Source organism: Corapipo altera, unplaced genomic scaffold, assembly GCF_003945725.1.
Source record: "Corapipo altera isolate COAL_440 unplaced genomic scaffold, ASM394572v1 1, whole genome shotgun sequence".
Lineage (NCBI taxonomy): Eukaryota > Metazoa > Chordata > Aves > Passeriformes > Pipridae > Corapipo > Corapipo altera.
In genome coordinates, this window is record NW_020884873.1 from 14,940,992 (window position 1) to 14,963,114 (window position 22,123).

The 22,123-nt window shown below is 49.9% G+C and overlaps 1 protein-coding gene across 1 annotated transcript; it reads left to right on the forward strand.

Annotated features, from left to right (window-relative positions):
- Positions 1-434: 434 nt before the first annotated feature.
- TOM1 (target of myb1 membrane trafficking protein) lies at positions 435-21,519 on the forward strand. Its single transcript, XM_027661940.1, has 15 exons — positions 435-560; positions 7,865-7,949; positions 9,738-9,816; positions 9,976-10,125; positions 10,237-10,371; positions 10,593-10,739; positions 11,776-11,892; positions 12,332-12,465; positions 13,105-13,138; positions 13,706-13,814; positions 14,851-14,971; positions 17,337-17,412; positions 19,588-19,647; positions 19,973-20,009; positions 20,105-21,519. Exons 1-15 carry the CDS (start codon positions 509-511, stop codon positions 20,251-20,253), a joined length of 1,485 nt encoding a protein of 494 aa, XP_027517741.1. The 5' UTR covers positions 435-508; the 3' UTR covers positions 20,254-21,519.
- The last annotated feature ends 604 nt before the right edge of the window (positions 21,520-22,123 follow it).

Sequence of the window (22,123 nt, forward strand, 5' to 3'; positions counted from 1 at the left end):
CACTAGAACAGGCTGCTCAAAGCCCCATCCAACCTTGAACAGTTCCAGGGATGGGGCATCTACCACTTTCCTGGGCAACCTGTTCCAGTGCCTCACCACCTTCACAGTAAAGAGTTTCTTGCCAATTCCTACGAGTGTGCTCCCACACCAGGCCGTGGAAAACTAAAACCCCATCGCTACAGGCGTTCCACGACTCGGGCACCGCTCTGGGTGTTCTGCACGAGCTCGGTGTGGCTGCAGAAAGTGGCGGAGGCTGCCGGCGGCGGGAGCCCCTCGGTTCCCGCGGGCCGAGGCTACGGGCCGGCAGGACCCCTGTCCCGGCAGCCGCCGCCCCTCCGCACGGTGGCTCCGTGCCTCGCTCAGCCCGTAGCTCGGCGGGGCCGGTCCGGGGCCCCTCCCGGGCGGCGGCGTCACAGCGGGGCCCAGCGGGCCCGCCCCGGCCGGCGCGCGGGTCACGTGAGCGGCGGCGGCGGCGGCGTCAGCTGATCGCGGCGCGGCGGCGGCGGCGATGGACTTTCTGCTGGGGAACCCCTTCAGCTCCCCCGTGGGGCAGCGCATCGGTGAGACCCGCGCCCGCGCCCCCCGAGCCCTCGCGCAGCCCCGCGTCCCCGCCCGCCCCCGCCGCCCCGGGGGCGCCCGACCGACCCTTCCTCGGGGAAGCGCCGGGCCCCGCCCCCGCGGCGGGACCGAGCCGGCACTGACCAATCAGAGCAGACCTTTTCTCTGACTGACGGGCACTACCGGCCAATAGCGGGCGCACAGCCCGAGGCGGCTCCGCCGGGGGCCCAGCCAGCCAATCCGGGCGCAAGGGGGTCTCGGGGTGAAGTTTGCTCGCTTAAAGGGGCCGCGAGCCGGGGGTCCGGACCACGCCCCCCGGGGCCACCAAGGCCCGTGATTGGCTCGGGGCCATTCCCGCCCGCGCCTCTTCGGGGGCTTCGCGGCAGGGGCGGGGCCACGCCGGGGGTACGGTGGGAGCCGCTGATTGGCTGGGCTCCAGCTGCCGCGGCCTATCGCGGCCTGGGCGGGAAGGGGCGCGTGACCCGCGGTGGTGTGAGGGTCGCCCTCGGGGACTGAGGGGACAGAGGGGGCAGCAGGGACAGCAGGGACAGCAGCTCTGGGCTGGGCTGTCCCTGTGACGTGTGGCTCACCCACTTGGACCAGCATCCTGCACTCGAAGGTCATGCGTGCTGGGTACCCGGGGCGGCTGCCCCGAGCCTCCCCGCGCTGAGTTGTGGGACAAGCGTCATGGCTATGGAGAGCAACTCCCTGTGGCACGGGCCGGCTCAGGGCACTGAGCACCAGCTCTGGCAATTAACACGGCGCCCACACTGTGACCTCTCCGGTCTCCCGCAGTCCCTGCACTCAGGGCAGCTTGGGGAACGTGGGAGAAGGATGTGGTCTGAGAAAATGGAGCAGCGATGCCACAGTTAGAACAAGACCATCAACAGCTGCACTGGCGCTGGAACAGGGATTCTTAAAATCAGTTCTTTGAGCAGTTCTTAAAATAATTAGAATGAAGACCCATTCCTCCCATGCTGTATTGCCTAAGGGCCTTCAAGTTGCACTTGAACATTGATGCCCAACTAAACTCTGCATTTGTCAGTTTATGCACTTCCATTCTTGCTGTTTGTCACCCTTCAGACCTTTGCTCTTCACTATGAACATCTGGTCCTGGGTTCAGTTGTTTTTGGTGAGCTCACATGGGTGAAGTGGCTGGGGCAGGAAGGGAGCAAGCAGCTGCTCTAAGTAATGCTTTTGTAGGCACTGCTTATTTTAGAGGCTGCCCTAAGCACTGTCCAGAAGTGGGCTGGTAGCACTGCGATGTGCCGCTCTGGTGTTGGGCCACATATGTGAGATGCACTACAGCAAGATGGGGGAAGGATCATCAGGGATCATTCTGTTATCAAAAACCTCCAGAAGATCTTCAGCATCTCCCCAGAAGAATGTCACATGTTCCATCACACGTTCCAGGAAAAGCTGTCTCCTGCCCTTTCCCAAATAAATGCTCTTTGTTCTCTCAGTGACTGTATCAAATATGTCCTTGTGCTTGGGTAGAGGCAATCTGAAGATGTCACAGATCCCTTCATGCCCTCCAGATCTTCTCGTCAGTATAGTAACCAGATTGTAAGTGGGCTCCTTCTGGGCTTTGCTTCAATTAAAGAAGGGATTCCCAAGCAACAAACCAACAGCCAATAAAAGGAGAAAAAAGATATTTCAAGAGTTGTCAAAGAAGAGTTGAGAATCCTTAGTAGCAGAGGTACTAAGATAGTAGGGAGATCTTAGTTACTGTGGTTTGGGGTTATCTGAGTCCAAAGGGTTGGAAGAATTACAGCATATGTGAAAGGAACTCAGGGTGAAGGACTTGAAAGGGCTGGTGGCTGAAAATATGAATGTTTTCTCCTTTTGAACATTGCTTATCAACATCCCGGGGACATGGATAAATGCTATCTGCCCTGTTTAATTTGAGACGCCAACATGACTTACCCAAACTTGTTTGGTAGGTCCGTGGCAACTTTGTGTCCAACCCATGAGCCTGATCACCAAACCTGCATAGTGCTGCTGCTTTGGGCTGTCTGCAAAGAGCTAATGCTGCGTCCTTGTAAATTACTTAGGCAAAGTCATGTGTGCTTGATATAGCTTATGAGGTCTAAAATAGCTTTAGATGAAGGCTAAGGAATATTAAAAAAATCCTCTGTGGCACACTGCAGCGACGTTCTCAAATTCCTTCATTAATGTTAATCTAGGAAGACCTACTTATTTTGCTGACTAGGAATCCAATGCTGAGATAATCTCAGTGATGTGTCACAGAATGAGTCAGTTGCAGAGGAGTAGGTTTTCTAGTTTCTTACTCACAGTTCTGAGATTTAGTCACAAAAGTTGCCTCTGTCCTGTTTTTGTTTGTGATGTCTCTTTCCAAGTAAGAGGAATACAGACTTTCTTGTTTGTTTTTTCAGTATTTGTTTTTGTTTTATGAGGGGGTTTTTAAACACAGTACTTCTGACCAGTGGGAAATTTTCCAGGGTGATGAAACATTGTAGTTTGGAATCCCCCCTCAAAAGGGAAATCCACTGCACCTCCATCTAAGAGCTAAGAGAAGCTTTTTTCCACTTTCAGAATGGAAAATCTAATTTCAAGCAGGTGAATTCCCTCTGAGAGACTGGAGAGGAAACCATCAATGCTCTCTCCTCCCCTCGAAGTCTGAAATAACTAGTAATTATAGCAATACTGAAAGGGACAGAGACAGGTTATTTCAGTGTGTGAGGGCAGGCAAGGGAGAGGAGTAACGGTATAGCACAGAGATGAAAAGGATTTTTTTATGGTTGGGAGTCGTTTTAAGCATGAGAACCAGTAAAAGTTGAGAGTGTAAAGAGGGAGCAAGTAAGAGAGGCTCATGGGTGAGGAAGAAGGGCAGATACAACACAATATGCTAGAAAAATCTCCACAGCCATTTGGATCCCACCTTGCTGGTGTCCCTGCACCCCTCTGTGAGTTGGGACCTTGGGAGCTGTTGTCAGTAACAGCCTCCTGTTGGAGCCAGGTGGGTCCCTGCAAGGCTGTGCTTCTCAGAAAAGCATTACCTTGTCTTCTTGCCCCCTCTGTGTGGAGAAGGGGAAAAGGCAGCAGTTGAAGAGTCAGTTGATCCCAGAGGGTTTAAACTGATTCGCAGAAAAGGAGCAGGAGTTCAGAGACCCAAAAACCCACAGCACTATGTCAGCATAGTCTGTGTCCATCACTGTCCTGGAGTTAGGTTTGGAGCCGTATCTGTCTTCTCTCTAGAAAGCATTTTGTCCCCTCGGTCTTTGGAGGAGTGATACAGCTAAATGGTGGAGTCCTGACAGAGCTGAAGTTCCCTCAAGGGAAGTGAAAGCATGAGGCTTAGCAAAGAGACTTTGTACAGGGTGCTGATTTGGGCCAGGGGCTTTATGAACTGAAGAGAGGGTGGGAGAAAGGACTGTTGTGTTGCTTTATGTTGAATCTATGCTGTCTTGTGCAACGGAATGTTGGTGCCCTCAAATGCCTGTTGAAATGGGTGAGAAGGTGCTTGATGCTTTGCTGAGGAACTTAAAGCCAGCAAGACTGATGACTGTAGGGAGCACTATTTAAGAGCTTGACTTGAAGGAGAGGCACACAGTTTCTGACCTGCTATGGCAAAGCATATCACAGGGAAAGGGTTTCTGAACGGCACCTGTCTGGATATGGGTGCTTCAGATCTGGGATGGGGAGCAAAGGGGACAGGAGCCCACACAGAATCTTCTGTCACTGGCTCCTGTACTTCCCCACACTATGGACTGCAGTGATGGTATGCTGCTGCAGGGACAGTTGGGTGGGATTGCCAGACTTAACAATGGGCTCTCCCCTGCCATGCATGAAGGCAGAGACAATAAACTTGAAAAGAAACAAAGTTGTGAAATTTACTGATGGCATAAAGCAAGGTGCAGCTCTGTTGGTCAGTTATATTTAACTCAGAGTTCTTTTTTATCTGATGATTCCAAATAACTTTTATAACCCAGTTGCAATCAGCAGGAGCACATGAAATGCCAGGCAGGAAAAGAGTCGATGCTCTGGCTCAACCAGTACCACCGTCCTCAGTTGTGCTGGGTCGTTCTGAGTAATTTGTGAGGCAGCAGACTGGAATCAGACAAACCCTAATGCTGTCACACCCGGGGAACTGGACTGGCTGCCAAAACAATGTGGCTTTGAAGCAGCCCCGTGAAGGGGCCTCCTGTACATTCAACAGCCAGTTGTTTTTGGGCTTGGAGGGAGACTGCATTCATAGATACTGCCAGGGGGAATTCTCCGCTGCAGGTCAGGCTCAGCTGTTAGCACACAGAAGGAGATGCTACCTGATGAGTCCCACCAGGCAGAGTGCTGGGCATGTGCTTGTGACCTGCCTCCTGTGCTCGCTGTTTTTAGGGACTTGTCGCTGCCCTCAGCCATCCAGGTCTCAGATTTCATGAGGGGCAGACAGCTCATATGCTAATTACAGCTCAGGAAATGGGGCCAGCCACTCTGATCCTTCATGTGACTAATGAATTAAACTTTGTTTCTTTCCCTTCTGCAGGCTTTAGGAAAAGGATAAAGTTCAGGATTTCAGAGAAAACCCCAGCATATTTTATTAGGCTCGGGCAGTCCCTTAGAGCTTGGAAGAGAGCAAGGAGGATTAAAAGGGCATTAGCTCCAGCTCTCCCAAGGCCAGATAGGCCAGGCCTTAATCTGTACTGGGTGAATTCAAGTACTTTGTCCATGGAATTGCCTCAGGGTCACATTCTTGTTTTCCATATACCCTAATACTGCTCTTCCAGCTTTTTATTTTATAAGCCAAATTGCATTTATGACAGGTTTACTGCTTTCCTGCAGCTCTTCCTTGATGACTGTATGAACAAGGGTGATGGTAGCAGGATGACCACAGCGTTGTGAACCAACAGCAAGGCAGTGTGTGTCACTTCTGAGGAAACCAAGTTTTGTCATAAGTGGCCAGAGCATGCATGGTTTATTTGCATTCCTATCTGAAAAGCAAACCTACTGCTCGACCTTGGCAGGATTGGTGTGTTTAGAGGAAAAGGAGTGGTGGGGAGCAGGTTACAGAGTGCCACCAAACATTGGGAAGCAAGGGAAGGGTGTTTGCAGATTCAGTTCATGTTTATGTACAATGCCAGTGAGAATGAGGAGGGCTGGGGAGATTTGAACAGCAAGGACATGATGGTTAAAGGCAGGTTTTATTTTGTCCTTGGTTTCTTCTGTAGCTCAGAGCTTCCAAGCAGGCTCAGCCCTGTTCCTGAGTTGTGGGTCTTTCCTTCCATGTGCAGTGAGAAGATTGTGAGAAGAGAGGATGTAGACTTCCCTTTCAGCAGAGCAACCCCTATATGATGGATTTGTGTGATTCATTGCCAGCAGCAGCAAACAGTACAGAGAAACTTCTGGCTTGTTCAAACCACGGTGTGTTGTGAGCAGAGAATGCCAGAGAGAGAGAGCACAAGTGAAGGGTGGCTTTGTGACCATGTGTGCCAAATCCATCAGACTGACCTGAGCTGGAATCTGCCTGCTGGCAAGGCTGGCTGTGTGGTGTCCCAGGGCAGGAGGAAACCTGGAGCTCTGATATTACTGAGTCCTGATCCCAAAGATGCCCCAGTGGAAAACATTTTCCCCCACAGCTTCACCTATTGATTGGTATATGCCCTGGTGCACCAGACATGCCCATTGCCCTGGATATATTCTCTACCAAATCACCCAATGTGATGCTACCTCCTGTGCCTCACTGAGGAAGCTTGGATCTGCCAGAGATCCGGATTCCTATGTAAAATTAGTACTCAAAGTGACAAAAGATCACCTGAATCAAGGAGCCTTATGGATATTACAGTAGTAGCCAGACCTTCAGAAAGGTGGAAGAGCATCAAGAACATTCTGCCGCTCTCCTTCCCTTGTCTGCCCTTTTCCATCTGGCTGCGGCCACAATGTAATCAGCATAACCACAGTGTAATCAATACATTCTGCAGCCAACAGAAAAGGTGGTGGCTGCATTGTGATAATGTGCAGATAACTTCACACTGTGGTGTGCAATCTGTGGGAGGTTCACGTGTATAAGAGGCTGCCTTGCACAGTGCTGTGAACAGCTCTGAGCCTGACCCTTAAGAAACAGGACATCGCAAAACATGACGTATGTGCTTACCCAGGCAGAAGTTAAAAAGTCTTCCTGTGTGATGGCCTTATCCCATTACTGTGTGAATGGGCATTTAATTTCATTCCTACACAGGGATCATTAGCTTCTGGGTCAAAAGGAGAAAAAGGCAGCTCTGCAGAGAAAAGGGCTCTCCAAAGGGATAGAGGACCCACAGCAGCAAGGGACAGCCCCAGATTTTGCAGGGACAGCAGTTTTGAAAATGCAAGCACTTCTGTTGGGTCTGAGCTCTCTTGAAGAGCACTTGGTAACTGCTAAACCAGTCTGGCCAGTTTTAGTTCTCTAAGTCAAGTGTTTTGCAGGATGGGAGAGCTGGGAAGGATGGTTCTTGCCCTCTGCTTGCCATTTGCTGCGTCTCTGTGTTTCCCTGGGGTCTTGAGAGTGCCTGGGTCCTGCCGGCCCCGCTGGCAGTTCTCTTTCCCCCAACCACTGGTGGTATCCCTGAAGGCATCAGTCAGTGGTGTGGCCAGGACGGAGACATGGCTGATTACAGGGTGGAGACACTGGTGCTCTCAGTAATAGCTGCTCATTTCCCAAATCTCTGCCTTGAATAAATAACATCAAGGCTGACTAAGGAATTCCTAATTAAAGGGAACACAATCAAAGCTGAAACAATATTGCTTTGACTTCAGCCTGCAGTTTGCTTCTGCCCACACTCCCCAGAGGCCAGAAGTTCAGGGGAGAGGTGTAAATGTTAAACAAGAGAGAGCCCTGCTTTGGTTGTTTATGTTTGCTTATTTATTTTTATAGGCCTGGTGTACAAAAAAAAAAGGGGGTTGATTCTTTTGTCTCCTCAAGTGGTATAAACCAAGAGTCATTCAAACTCAGAGTTTCTGGCCTTGCAGTAACAAAGCAAATAAGCCCCCTTTTCCCCAGCTGTGGAGCTGAAGTCATGCTGAGCCTCTTCCCTTCCCTCCAGTGATCACACAATGTGTGTGTCGGTAGCATGGGTGGCACGGGTGCACCCATCCATTCCAGCACCAGCCAGCCATGTGCTCTGCGGTGCTGACATCTAGTGGGGAGCACTTGGTGACTCGGGATTTGCAGCTGGGTTTGCCTCCTTGCATATTGTAGTGGAATCCAGGGAGGAAGAGGCCGGGATCTGCGGTGTTGTGAGAGCTTAACATCAGCCCGTGAGAGTGCCAGAGCTGCTCTTAGCCCTACCCTGTTCTGGTTTCTGTTTTCCAGAGAGAGCTACCGATGGGTCCTTACGGAGCGAGGACTGGGCTCTCAACATGGAGATCTGTGACATCATTAACGAGACTGAAGAAGGGTAAGGAGAGCTGGCAAGGGTCCATATCCAGCAGCTGGTCCCAGCACACCCTGTAACACTACATGCCTAGGCTGCAGTGGTAGTATACATTGGTGGAGATAATAAGCTAGGCTTCCCAACAGTCCCTTAGACAAGACTCTGCTAGGAGGCCTAGAGACACAGCCAATCTGCCATGGCATTTGTTAGATGCTTCTGTATAATCTTAGTGAGTGCTGGGAGCCATTCAAACAGGCCTTCAGGGTCCCCAGAGAACCTTGATTCAATCTAGGCTGTCTCCCATCTCCCAAAGGCATATTTGTAATTCTTCCACTTCAGTTTATTCCTTCTTCATACCGCTCTCTTTCTTTCCTCTGGGAATGCAAAAATCTTCAGGCTGGTGACTGAGGAGAGAGCTGCTATTCAGTCCTCTCACTGTGCAAGTCCTGCTGGGGTTTGCTGCTCAGGTATTTTCATGTACAGTCACTCAGACTCACACAAAGTGGGTGGGGGAGCCCTTGTCTCCCTCTCCCTGCAGGGAGATGTTCATAAATCTGCCAGACTTGTTAACTCTGGACCTGGGGATTTGACAATGAATTCAAGGGAGACTGCTTCTTCTCACAGTGGAGATGTCAAGAGCAGCATGTAAAAAAGAAGGTGCTACATGGAATAAAACATGTAGGTTTCACTCCTGCTGTCCTACCCCACAGTGATGTTGACAGAGGATTAGCAAGCCCAGTTTTTAGCTTCACAGTTGTATGAAAACAAAGTCAAACATCTCTACTCACAGATCTGTCACCACTTCTTTTTCATGCTATTCCCATGGTGCAAATACACCTGTCTCTGTCCACAGTTCTCAGTCCTGATCTGTGGCCACTTTTTTCAGGTCTTGGCACCTGATAACACAGCTGCATCCTTCTGGGATGACAGGCTCTCCCACTGCCCTGCTAATGCCCATCCATTGACACTATGCTGCCCCATGGGCCAATACACTCCTTCCCTCCTCACTGCCTCAGTGTCTCCCTGCCACTCTTCTCCTCTAGCAGTGCTGCTCTTCCAGCTCAGCCTCACTTCCTGTGCTCTACTAGAGCATGTTGATTCATTTGTGCCCTCTCAGGATGAGTTGTCTGAGACCACAGTGTTTCTCCCCTCTGAGAATGGTTAAGGGGGCCCTACTGTGCTGCTGCTCTCTTGCCCACCTGCAATATAGGCAAGATTTTGCCACTGAATCTCCCCTGCAGCTTTTTAGTCTCCTTTTCTCCAGGGAAATGTTGTTAAACAGCTTCTCTCTGAGCAACAGGGGAATTGCTATAGCTTGCTCGCTCCTTCCTGTTTCTAACCCATGCCAAGCTTTTCTGTGACGTTCTCCTTTTCAGTCTCTCTGCCGTGGGATTTTGCTCTATCCCCAAGCTGTGTGTTTCTAGCATTGCTTTTACTCTGTTCTCTGTTGTGTCGTGAGCACCTTGAGTTGTTGCAGACATCAGCACAGAGGCCTCCAATTTCAGGAACAGCACTCAGGGACATGGTTTAGTGATGGACTTGGCAATGTTAGGTTTGCTGTTGGACTCGATGATCTCAAAAGGTCTTTTCCAACCTAAATGATTTCATGATTAGCAGGGGCCCACTGCTCTTGCAGAGCCACAGGCAGAAGCTGCTTTACCAGTCATTGCTTCAAGCCACCCTGAAAACCTGATGGGGAAGGAGACACCTGCATAGTATGAGGCATCCAGAGCCACCGGCTGTTTTGCTTTGCCTTGCTGTAGGTGGGGCTCAACCTTCTGATGATCTTTCTTCATCTCATTTCTCCCTCAGGCCCAAAGATGCCTTCCGAGCCATTAAGAAGAGAATTGTAGGGAACAAGAACTTCCATGAAGTTATGCTGGCTTTGACGGTGAGTGGTCAGGGCTCTTTCTCGGCTCTGCTGTGAAGCTGAGTGCTGAACACGAGCTTTAGTACATGTACTGAAAAGACACGTGTACCTAAAGCCAACAAGGCAAATAAACACATGTAGTCAGAGAAGGCTATAGCAAATGCTTCATTGCCTTTGAAGGTCCTGGAGACATGTGTCAAAAACTGCGGCCATCGCTTCCATGTCCTTGTGTCCAGCCAGGATTTTGTAGAAGGTGTCCTGGTGAGAACAATCCTGCCGAAGAACAACCCACCTGCCATAGTGCACGACAAGGTGCTGACCCTCATACAGGTGAGCCAAGAACTGTGAGCATCTGCACCAGTTCAGAGAGTGTTTGTCTTTAGGTTTTTGTACAGAAGAGTATTGTATTGATGATGGGCTGTGCTGTCTCCTTCTCCCCAGTCCTGGGCAGATGCCTTCCGTAGCTCACCAGACTTGACTGGTGTCGTCGCTGTCTATGAAGACCTGAGACGGAAGGGCCTAGAGTTCCCCATGACTGATCTGGACATGCTGTCACCCATCCACACACCACAGAGGGTATGGGAGCATTGCTGAAGAGAAGAATGTTGGGCAGCTGCCATTCTGGAGCTATGAGGGGACTTTAAGGACTCTGTCTTGCATTTAGAGGGCTTTTGGGGAGTGAGAATCTCCAGGGCAGCCAAGAATTGTTGAAAGCAGATGCCATCAACATTTCTCCTCTGATGTCAGGTGTGAGTGTCTAACATCTTCTCTGTCACTTTTCCCACCTCTGTCTGTAGACTGTGTATAGCACTGACTCCCAGTCCGGACAGAACTCACCTGCAGTCAACTCCCCTCAGCAGATAGAGTCCATTCTCCACCCTGTCACCTTGCCCACTGGAAGAGGCTCATCCAGCGACGCACCCATCACACCCACACCAGAGCAGGTGAGTTGGACACAAGCCCTGTGACATTCCTGACTCTCGTTGTGTTTGGGGGCTGTTTCACAAACACTATTCTGGGACTGCTGTCCTGGTCCTTCCCCAGCCTCTGTCTTCAAGAGCCGTTCTTCTAAAGCACAGACCCTCAAGAGCTCCCCAGGGCTCCACTGTGGTCACACTGATGAGCTGGGATACCACAATCATGGAGTGGTTATGTTTTCCAAAGTCAGGGCTGCCTGCAGGTAGAGGGAAATTCTGGCTATAGGGAAGTGGGGACTAGAGACATCGAGGTTTAGAGTGATGTCTTTATAATGCAGTTCAGCAAAAGCTTGGTCAGTAAATGCCTCCTTATCATCTTTGTTTATCTTGCCTCACTGCTTACTTTATACAAATCAACCCTGTCTGGCTCTGTGGTTTCTGAAGGCTAGGGCTTCCTCACTTGTTTCCCCATCCTCTTTTCTCCTTCCTCACTCTGACTTCATATGACACCATGTTCAGCACCAAACCTCCAGCTGTCAGTGTGTTGTGTTCTCTTGCAGAACAGAGGGTAGAAACTCTTCTAAAGAGGCTCATTAGCAGCTTGTGAAACCAGAGGGATAAAGCTTCAACTGCACACTTAGCTGAGGCTCTCCTGTTGAATGGGAATTAATTTTTTCCCTCTCTTACACTGCTTTGGAAATTAAACCATTTAAGTGGCTGCCACACAGGAGCTGCTAGCTGGAGAGAGATTTGAATCACAACAGCAGCCTGTGCTGGCTACTAAAAGTCAAGGCTGGGCTAGTAGCCAAAGGTCCCAGGTGAGGGCCTGGCATCTGTTACCAGCAAATGAACTCAATGGTAAGTCATGGAGATTCTTTCTGCTGGGAGCTCCCGAGAGCTTAACTGAGTGGCAACAGTGGTGACAAATGAATTCTCCAGTGGCTGTTCCCTTCGGCTCTGTGAACACACGTACAAACATGGTGCTATTTACTGCCATTCAGAGTTACCTCAGCTACCTCCCCAGTCTTCCCAGGTGGAGCTGTCACTTCACTTCCTTTTGCAGATCGGGAAGCTGCGCAGTGAGCTGGAAGTGGTGAATGGGAACACAAAGGTCATGTCAGAGATGTTGACGGAGCTGGTGCCGTCCCAGGCTGAGCCTTCTGACCTGGAGCTGCTGCAAGTAAGGAATGCTGGCAGGGGGGAGAGCTGGCACATGCAGCAAAATTTAGCAATGACTTTATGGACTGAGGCATGATGCCTGCCAGGCATGGGGAACAACTGGACAATTTAGTGTGGGGCTTATCAGGGAGAAATGGGATAAGGGAGACACAGGGTAGGTGGAGGGAAATAGCACTACTGAGGCTGGAATCACCTCACATGGGGACTTGTCCCTGAGGGCCTTTCTTTCTGGGCAATGTGTTATATAAAAAGCATACAATTATTCCATGTAGAGCCCAGACTCAATTTACCTCTCACACCAATATTTGTTGCCCATCAACAAACAGTTCCTGATAGATCCCAGTAGCCTCCAGAGTCTGTCTATTCCAGTCAGACTCCCAAATCTGTGAGTGCTCAGCCTTAGCGTGAGCTGTGTGGTAACTTCCCCGTGCTTTGAACAGGAGCTGAATCGGACATGCAGAGCCATGCAGCAGCGTGTACTGGAGCTGATTCCCCGTGTCCTCCATGAGCAACTCACTGAGGAGCTGCTTCTCATCAATGACAACCTCAATAACGTGTTTCTGCGCCATGAAAGGTACCTCTCTCATCCCTTCTCTGCCCTGCTCTCCCACAAGAGTTTACTGCCCCTTGAAGGCTGCCTATCCCACCCTTTTGATCTGCCCATAAGTATAATACTTAAGATGTATCAGTCTGTATCTTCCCTCCTTGAGAACAAAGCCAGTTCTCAGTTTTTGCTGACTAATTCCTGTCCCTTCAAGACTGCTGTGTAAGTTATTCATGGGATATAAAGATGCCCTGGTGGCATAACCCAGAAGAAGAAGAAGGAACTGCATGGAAAGAGCTGGTTTTCTGGCTCTGAGGCAGATGGGGACAGAAATTGCCCAGGTGGGATCAGCACCCCATTTTTTTCCCTTCTATTTTATCAAACACATCTCTTTGCTAGGATGAAGTCTAGGGAATTTAGGCCCTGTGTCTCTATGGAGAGCTATGTTTAAAGTATTTTGGTAGGAGTAGCTCTGGAGGATCACAAGGAGCTTTCTCTCTTAGGAGACATCAACTGTGTGGGTCTTCAGTCTTGAGAGGAAATTAGGCCCTGAACCATGTTCCCCTCTTCCTATTATGTAGGAAGGGACAGGCTGTGCCAAGCCTTATAAGAAATCTGTGAGTGAATAAGCACATGCTATTGAAATGCATCCTGTCATTTTTCTTGCAGGTTTGAGCGCCTCCGGACAGGACAGCCTGTCAAGGTAACTCAGAGCAACTTCCCCTCTGTGCAGCTTGGACTGCATCCCACAGGTCCAGCCAGGTCCTGCTGAATTGGAGAGAGGTTCAGTCTGCCCCCCCAGAAGTGGTAGGCTTTGCTCACCCAGCCAAGCTGCACCAGACCACCTGGTGTGCAGGACACTCTGGTTCCCACTGCTAGCCTTGCCCTCCCTGCCCTTGGGAGTCTTCCCCTCACCCAAAGAGCAAGAGCAGAGGAACAGCAGTTATGGTTTTCCAGTACTGAGTTTTGGGAGGACCAATTTCTATATGAGCCTTCTCTGAGCACTGCCCTGTCCTCTGAACCAGCATCTACCCTACTTACTGACATCCAGCAGAGCTGGGAGGCTGGCTACTGAGGCCAGCCCTGGGACACTATTCCCAGCCAGTTCTCTGATCACTGTCCCCCTTCTCACAAGCAAAGGCTTCACAACTGGCATCTTTCGATGGGTACAGAAGGGCTTTCCTCTCCAGTATTAATGAGCTAGGATTGTAGGGCCAGGGTGTCCAAGCTTCAGAAACTCTCCACCATTTTCTTTTTTCTTCCTTCAAAGGCACCAAATGAGACAGAGAACAGCCTGATCGATCTGGGACCCAGTACTCCTTCTGCATTAAAACAGGCTGAAGTCACCAACAACCTTTCTTCTCAGCTGGCTGGAATGAGTATGTTTCCATGCACTTTTCCCCTCAGTCTTTCTCCTGTGCTGCATTAGGAATCCCTTCCTGCCCTTGAATCAACTCCCAGAATTATATAATCATATTCACAGAGTAACCTAGGGAAATGATGTGTGTTTTCAACTAATAAACCCATGAAGAAACTTGTATATGCCCCAAGGCACTCAAGCATATGTCTTGGCATCCACACCTCACATTGTGCAGGAGGTGGACATGACTTAAGAAGGACCTCAGCATTAGTCTGTGGCTAAGGACTAGGCCTTCCAGCAGGGTAGGGAATGAAATTGCCCCTTCTACATGCCTGGCAGCATTGCCTAGTTGCCTCTCATGCTGTGTGGTGTCAGGCTGACCTCTAAGGTCTAGAAGAACAAAATCAGCTGAAACTATGCTGTGAAGGCAGCCATGAGCATCTTGGGCTCAGGACTCAGGATTTGACAGGTTGTTTACTCAAAAAGCCTTAAAGGTCCTGAGGGTTCTTCAAGATATACCATCGACCTACATAACACTGCCTGAAGCTCTCATTGCCTGGGAGTACATTCAATACAGCTTGGATGCAGCTACTGAAAATTGGCAACGCTGTTTTTACAGACAAGCCAGTTGAGATATTTTTCAAGTCAGGTTTTTTTCAGATGATGCCTGAATCATGAAAATCCACTCATCTGTCTCAGAGGTGCTTGCCCAGAAGCACAGGTCTTCCACAGGTTATGGAGCAATTCCCTCCCGAGCTGTCTAAAATGATCAGGAACATCTAGCCTTTGGCATCAGTTCAGTAAATTGATGATGATGCTTCTGCCTGAGACTGAGCCAAAAATGTCTACTGAGCAGGCAAAGAAACTGCTGCTTTTACTTCACTCATGACACTACATGCACACATAGCCTATGCTGCAGCTGAGGGGCAGGATAGAGGAGTGGGCCTAGAACAGTTTAGCCTGTTCTGATGATAGCTTTCCATCTAGCACTCTCTGAGCCCACAGCCCTTCATTTACTGCTCTGAGCTGCCTGTTCACCCTTCTTTCTCCCACAGACCTGGGCTCGAGCAGCGTAAGTGCGGGGCTGCACTCCCTCGACACCTCTGGCAAGCTGGAAGAAGACTTTGACATGTTTGCCCTGACCCGTGGGAGCTCGCTGGCTGAACAGCGCCGAGGGTGAGTGCAGCAGCCCACTCTGTCCTGTCCTGCCTTCTTGTAAAGGAAGGAGGGCTCAGGGCAACTGGGGCCATGACCCCAACCAACAGCAGTTCCTGGGAGACAGTAGGATGCAACAGAAATGCACTCTTTGGATGCACAGTGTTTGTAGGATGAGCTCTGTGCTCCCAGTCCTTTTTTCTGCTACCGTCATCTCTCCTTCACAGTATCCTCCTGGGTATGGAGAGAAGGAAGCGGTCCCTATATATGAGCACTGTGGTGCCACATGTTCTCGGGAGATTCAGTGTCTGGAGATGAAGGTGTGGAGTGGGACTGGCTGAGTTTTCATGTCTGTCTCTGAACTCATGTGCCCTGACTGGGGTGATGTTGAATCTGGAAATTGCTAAATACCAAAGCAGCCTAACAGGCAGAGTATTGAACTGGAGTGCAAGAAGAATGCAGTCAGTTGTGGCAGGGCAGGGCACTGCTCTGTGCCTCAGCTTCCCTGTTGGCAAGTGTGACTGATGTTTCTTCCCCCATAGTATGTTTGAGACCTCCTGGTGTAAAGCACTAAGAGCTGGGTCTCCATAGCACTGGCTGAAATGGATTTGCAGTCTCCACTGCAAAATGGATTCCTGAATCCTTGTTCTGGAGGAGCTGACAATGGCTGTGCTGACCAGATCCCTTGGGTTTGAGAGACTAGCTGATCTCACACTGCTTTCCTGTCAGAGTCATTCCCTGGTCTCCATCAGCTACCAAGCAGTAGAGCCCACAGGCACATGGCTGTCTCCAGCCCTCAAAGACCTGTGCTCCTGCACTCCTGCATCCACTGGGGTGCCCTGTTCTGCAGCTGGGCAGTAGCAAGTTAAGGTCTCCTATACATGTCAAGGTCTCTTAAGGACATCTCCTTCCATTCCTGTGGCCTACACATGACTTCATGTGTTTTGTCCATGGGTTTCCCCACCACTTTTATGATGGGGTGTGCTGCCTGAGGGCAGAGGCAGTACAGCACAAAAACAATCGTGCCAACAGCACCTGATCTGGGGCTGAAATCTGAGCTACTGGCATGTGCTGAGTGCTGGAGGCTGAGGGAGGTCTGCACAGGGGTGAAATTGTATCCTCTTTGCTGTGGCTCAATCCTTAACAGGCTGAGGCACAAGTAATAAGACATCTTCTATTTATTCCTCACTGCCCTTCATCTGCCTGCACTCACACTCCTGCCAGGTAATCTCTACTAGCTCAGGCTTCACATTTCACTCATCGGCATCAGCTCTCAGTGCCTCCCTCCACCTGAACAGACCCATTGCCCTACAGCTCCCAAACAGGACATGCTGGCAGGAGACATACGCAAAGCCATTGGGGTTTGTTCCTGACCCCCTATGCTTCATGTGTGCCTCAGTGAAGCAGTGCTTGAAACACTTCAAGCCTTTCCTGCCATTCTTCCTCATCAGCGGCATGATAGCAGCACTGTACTTCATCCTGGATGCCATTGTCCACAGCGGCCCCTTCACAGATGAGCACTTCTTTGAGAAATTTGAGCAGCGGTGGCCCAAGCCCCTGGCCCCCAACAAAAACAGCTCCACTTGATGGTCTGCTGGATCTGCGGAAAGGGGCCCAGGAGCAGCTGCAGAGGTGACTTGTGGAGAGTTTCTGTGAAAGGCTTCATTCTCCTAGCATGGGTGGAGCGTTTTCCCCACTCTACATGGATCAAATGGTGCCATGTGGCATTATGGTGTGTGCTGGCAGCCTAGAGAAACGGGATGAGAGAGATTATGGGTGAGGAGTATCTGCATGTGGAAAGAGGTTGCTGTAATGGTGCACTTGGAGACCATGAAGCAATACTAGGATCTTCTGATCATCCAGTCTCACCTATGTAGCATGGGTCAGTGAGCCTCTGCCACCATCAGTTCTTGAGTTGTATCAGTTAAAGAGATGTTTTTGAGCTGTGTTTGTGTCTATGAAGCTAGGTGAGTATGTAGGGGCTTGTTGCTCAAATCCTTTCTAAAGTAGCTGTAATATTCTGGTCAGTCTGTGTTAGTTTTCTCTCTTTATAGTCAATCCCAAAGCAGGTAAGCATTGTGGTTGATGCACCTAGCTCTGTAAGTCTGTATTTTAGTTTCATATAATATCTTGTCATACTCCTGTCATGTGCCACAGTTGTCCTGTGGTATCCCATAATAATGTTGCAGTGAGTAGATTAGTCTGTTTTGTGGTGAGCTATGCCTTTAACAGGGGTTTTGCTCACCTTTCTAGAAGCTCTTGGGAGCAGAATGGCAAGAGATGAAAAGTTGTGCCATCAGAAGAACTGAATATATGTTTAGGAGTTTCTGCTCTTCACTCTCAGGCATCTCAATGGCCTGTGTGTTATCTAATTTCGTGCTTTCAGGGTAAAGTACGAAGATCCCCAAGCCACCAAAGGACTCGCTGGTGCCCTGGATGCCCGGCAGCAGAACACAGGAACAGTAAGTGGCCACAGAGCTTTTAGTGTATTGCCAGGAATAAGAGTATCCTCCTTGCTCACCAATGCAATAAATGTTCTGTCTGTTTGGAAAAAATCAAGTGTTTTACATTACCCATGATAACGTTCAGTCTCCACCAACCTGTATGTCCTACCTGGGCTACATACCTCATTCTTTAAACCCCTGAGGTGGGAAACTATGGAAAGTCTGGGGTTGACTCAGTAAGTCACAGGATGTCCTCCCTATATCTGCAGGGAAATTCCCACCTGGAAATGTATGTTTTATTCATCTTAAGCAGGTTTCCAAGTCCAGTTGCCCTCTCTCTGCAATCAGAGAAGTAGGCCACCGGTACAATGTGTTCTTTCCCCCACCCTAAACCCACGGCCTCCCCTCTCCTTCATACTCTGCAATGCAGGCTCTCTCTCATCCAGGGGGAGTCTGGTGCCTCTAATGATGGAGCCCAGCTGACTAAATGGATGATGCGGCAAGGAATGGTGAGATCTGGGATTGTGGAGGGCCAGCAGAGAGGAAGGAAGCTGGGGCTGCTGAAGTAGAAGTGGTGCTGGCACAGCACATGAGGATGCACAGCAGACATCAGCAGAGATTGCAAACTGAAATGGGGCAACCCTGGTCTGGGCCAGTGGTGGAGACCAGGGTTGGGAAGGAAGCAGGCAGAGTGTCAGCCTCAAGTAAACATGTCTGTAGGAAAAAATCCTAGGAGCTCTGAGGTCAAGAGAGCACGTGCCACTCTGAGCTAGAGGATGGCCTGTTTTGAGGTGGGTATCTGGGGCAGAGGAACTAGATGGTGGCATCATGAGGGAGGCTACTGCCATTCATTCCCCTTGCAGCCTCTCCTGCTTAGCAGGAGCTTCCCCATTTGGAGGAAAACACATTGTGACTTTTACTATTAAAGGCCTCCTCCTGTAGCTTGGGTGTTTGAGCTTTCAGGCTGTTGAATTTGGTCTTTTAGTAGCAGGAATTCCTACTATTACATTCCCTCAGGCACATGGAGGCTTTGACAGCTCCCAGGTCTGAAGCTTGTTAGCCTGTCTTCCTGTAATGGGCACTGCCCAGACTGATGTCTGCTTTAGGAAGTTTCCCCACATGCTGTCCCCTTGGCTTGAATGCACTTCTACCCCAAAGAGTTCCTCTCTGGGTAGGCAAAGCCAGTTCACTTTGAAACTTCCCTAATCTCACACATCCTCTTCCATCCCCATTTATCCATCTGCTAACTGTGGTAACTATCTGCACTTGCTCCCTGGTTTGGGGAAATCAGCCTGTCCTTGATAAGAAGGTGGTGTTCTTTTTCTTGGTCTTGGTGTTTTCCAGAGGGCAAGGTAGCTGTACATATTAGAAGACTAATAAATAAGTTACCACAAATACTCTCATGCTTCTGCTTGTGGAACCTTTAGCAAGGGCTGCTTCTTGCTCACCTTTGTTCAGGAGCTCCTGAATAGAGAAAAGGATCAGACTTGGTTTCCTTCCAGGTTATCTTTGTCCACTAGTAATATGTCTCTTTGCTGCTAAAATTGACCAGGGACATGAATTATTCTCAGATAACCTCATCCCTACTGAAAGTAAAATTTACTTTTATTGTAGATGACTCTCTCTTTGATTAATCTCTCTCAGTAGTTTGGTGTGATGTCAAATCCTGCTGTGCTTCATGATCCTACCAGGGAATCAGTTCTTGGCCGGTGTCTTTCCCCCTTATTGTGGTGCCAAACCTGGCACGCCTGATATCTTCAGCATTGCAGACTTTGACATCAGACTGTCACTAGTTTTTAGAAGGGAAGAGGTGTGGAGAAACACACATCTCTTGTCCTCTGGCTCCATAACACAAGCAGCCAACTTCCACCTAGTGAGACCTCACCAAAATGGAAAGTCTGGTCTGGTCCTAATACCCCAAAGCCAACTGCCAAACCACAGAGGCTTTTAATGGCATGTACTCTGGAAACTATGCATGTCTGGCCATGGATGGGGGACAGAAAGCAGGTGAGCAGTGGCATTGGTAGCTGGGAGAGCTTTGCAGTAGCACCTGCTGGATTTGGAAGGGCCTCAGCTGACTGAACAGTGGAGTGAGAGAGTGAGTCTCTGGGTTGGGCTTTCATTTTGCATAGTGGATTTCCTGGAACATCATCTCTTTTCTTGGCCTCATCATCCTTTTTCCATCTGTCCTAGGTGCCGGTTCCTCAAGCCAATTTCATGGAAGACATAGAAAAGTGGCTCTCCACTGATGTGGTAAGTGAGGGACTGCTTTCCTGGAGCCAGCTGTCCTGACAGAGTTGTCTGCAGGGCTGGACTTCAGGTGGTAGACAACATTGCTGAACATGTGGCACAGGCTGCTCAGAGAGAGCAGGGAAGGAAAAGCCAAGGACACAGGGCAACAGTATAATTAGCCTTCTGGAAGGTATAGCAAATGAACTGAGTATCAGGGTCACTCTAACATATCTGTACTGCAGAAGTGGGGGGAGAACTACCTTGTCTCTCTCTGTGCAAAGAATCACATCTGTGAGACACCTTTATCTACCTTCCTTGTAACCATGCCCTTCTCATTCTTCTCTAGGGAGGATCAGAGGATGCAAAAGGTGTCACCAGTGAAGGTAAGATATGCCAGCTGTCCCTTTTCTCTAACTGTTCCTGGTAGCATGATGGCTCTTCCATTCTTTACTAATGCTCTGCTCTTCTCTTTCCGTAGAGTTTGACAAATTTCTGGAAGAGCGAGCGAAAGTTGCGGACCGCCTACCCACTTTGTCCAGCTCCTCAGCAGGGACATCTGTCTCCCCTCCAACTGCCAGCCATCATCGGAAGCAAGCAAAGGAAGATGATGCTATGTTTGCTTTGTGAATGCTATGGACCGGTGTGCTGTGGAGCAAGAGGCTGTGTGTGCGGTTTTGCTTGCCTCCAACCAGGGGCCAGCAGAGGAAGGACTCTGTCCCCTTCCTCCATTCTCTTCCTCTTTTACCTTTGAGTTGTTTTTATTATTAAGCTGCTTTCAGACTTCAGATAATCTTTGTTGTGTTTAGGGATATCACACAATAGACTTGTGAAGGGGGGTTTCAAAGCTGCTAAAGAATGTGGGAGTTCAGTGGGCTTTTCTCTTTTTGGTACAGTGTGGGCAAAGCAGAAGAAGCTCTGGAAGAAGCTCCCCATCCTACTCTCCGATGACGTAGTTAGAGATCTTGCCCAAGAAAAAGGAGAGGCTGCAGTCTGCTGCTGAAATCATTCCTGCCTGCCTCTTCCCTCACCCCTTCCCTAGAATGGATATCCAGCCCTCTGCTCAGCAGTATTAGACTGGAAAGCACAGGGATGTGAAGCATTACTGGTGGCCAAGGAAGAACACTATTGGTAGAGGGAACCTGTTGCTCTAATCTCTCTTGCACAAGTGCTTGTGGTATGCAACACCTTCCCACTCACAACCCTTTCTCTTCCTCGTCCTTTCCTCCCCCTCCCCATCAGTTTATCCAGAATCCTACCCACAGCCCAGACGTTTCCATTGCAAGACAGCCAGTTACCCAGGCCCTTGGCAGCACACAAGGCTTGAGCTGTGAGCGGTACCCCAGGCTGAAGGGGCTGTCTTCCTTGGGTAGGATGTGCCTTCAGCAAACTATCTGCAGTTAATTTAATTCTCCCATTATTATATTTTTCTCCCAATGTGACCCTACCCCCCTCTCTCACTTCCACTGATGCCTTCCACCACATCGTGCCGTGGTGTGGGGAGTCTCTCCATATAGACTCCTTCAGAGTAGCTGTGTGTTCTGGGGTCGCAGGGCTGGGTTCCCTAAAGCAGGAGGCCCTTACATTGGCACTGTTACACCACTGGGGGGAACATGCTGTTGCTGCAGTAGCTTGCTTAGCTGGTGAGAAGAGGGGCGAAGCGAGACATCCATCATCTCATGCCAGCCAAGCAGTCCTGCAGCAGCCAGGAGCTCCTTTGCACATGGGGAGCAAAACCCTTCAGAGCAAACCACACATGGTGCCCGATTGTAAATGAAAACCAGGGAGGAGGGTGCCAAGCCCAGGGCTCCTGCTCGTGGGATTTCTTGTTGAGCGTGGGAGAGTTGCCTTTTTTTACTGCACATTAAAGGAGCAAAGATTTGAGCCTCCCTTGAAGATATGGTGTGTGCTGTCAGTGCCGGCGTGGGGAGAGGAGGATCCTGTGGGGAGAAGAGGAGTGAAACCATGCAGCCACATTTGCTTTCCTTGAAAAGGCAAGGAGACTGTCATGCTGAGAGGAGGCACGATGTGGGGGCCAAGGGTGCTGGGAGCCATGGCAGGTGCTTGCTGCTTTTTACCACAGTCTCCTGGGTCAGTGACTATGGCCCATCTCACAATAGCCAGAGGGTGAGATACCTCCTCTCCTTTCCCCCTCTGCCTTGTGACCAGATCTGAATACCCACTTGCAGCCCATAAGTCATTTATAAGGACATGCAAGAAATACAGTTGCTACGAAAGGGCCTTCTGGTATCCACAGGGCGTTCCCAGTTGTCCCCATGCCATCTCCCAGCATGCAGCTGAGTGGAAGCTGAGGGAAGCATTCTTAAAAGGCGGTTGAATGGGTTGAAAGTGTCATCTGAGCCCTATACTTGTGGGAAGGAGTTAAATTAGCTGAAGTTGTCCAAACCTCAGCACCTCCCTCTCCCCATGCCTGCTCTTCAGTCTCAGCTGTACCAAGCTCAGGCAGAGCCTTGAGGGTCAGAGGTGCAAGGAAGCTGGG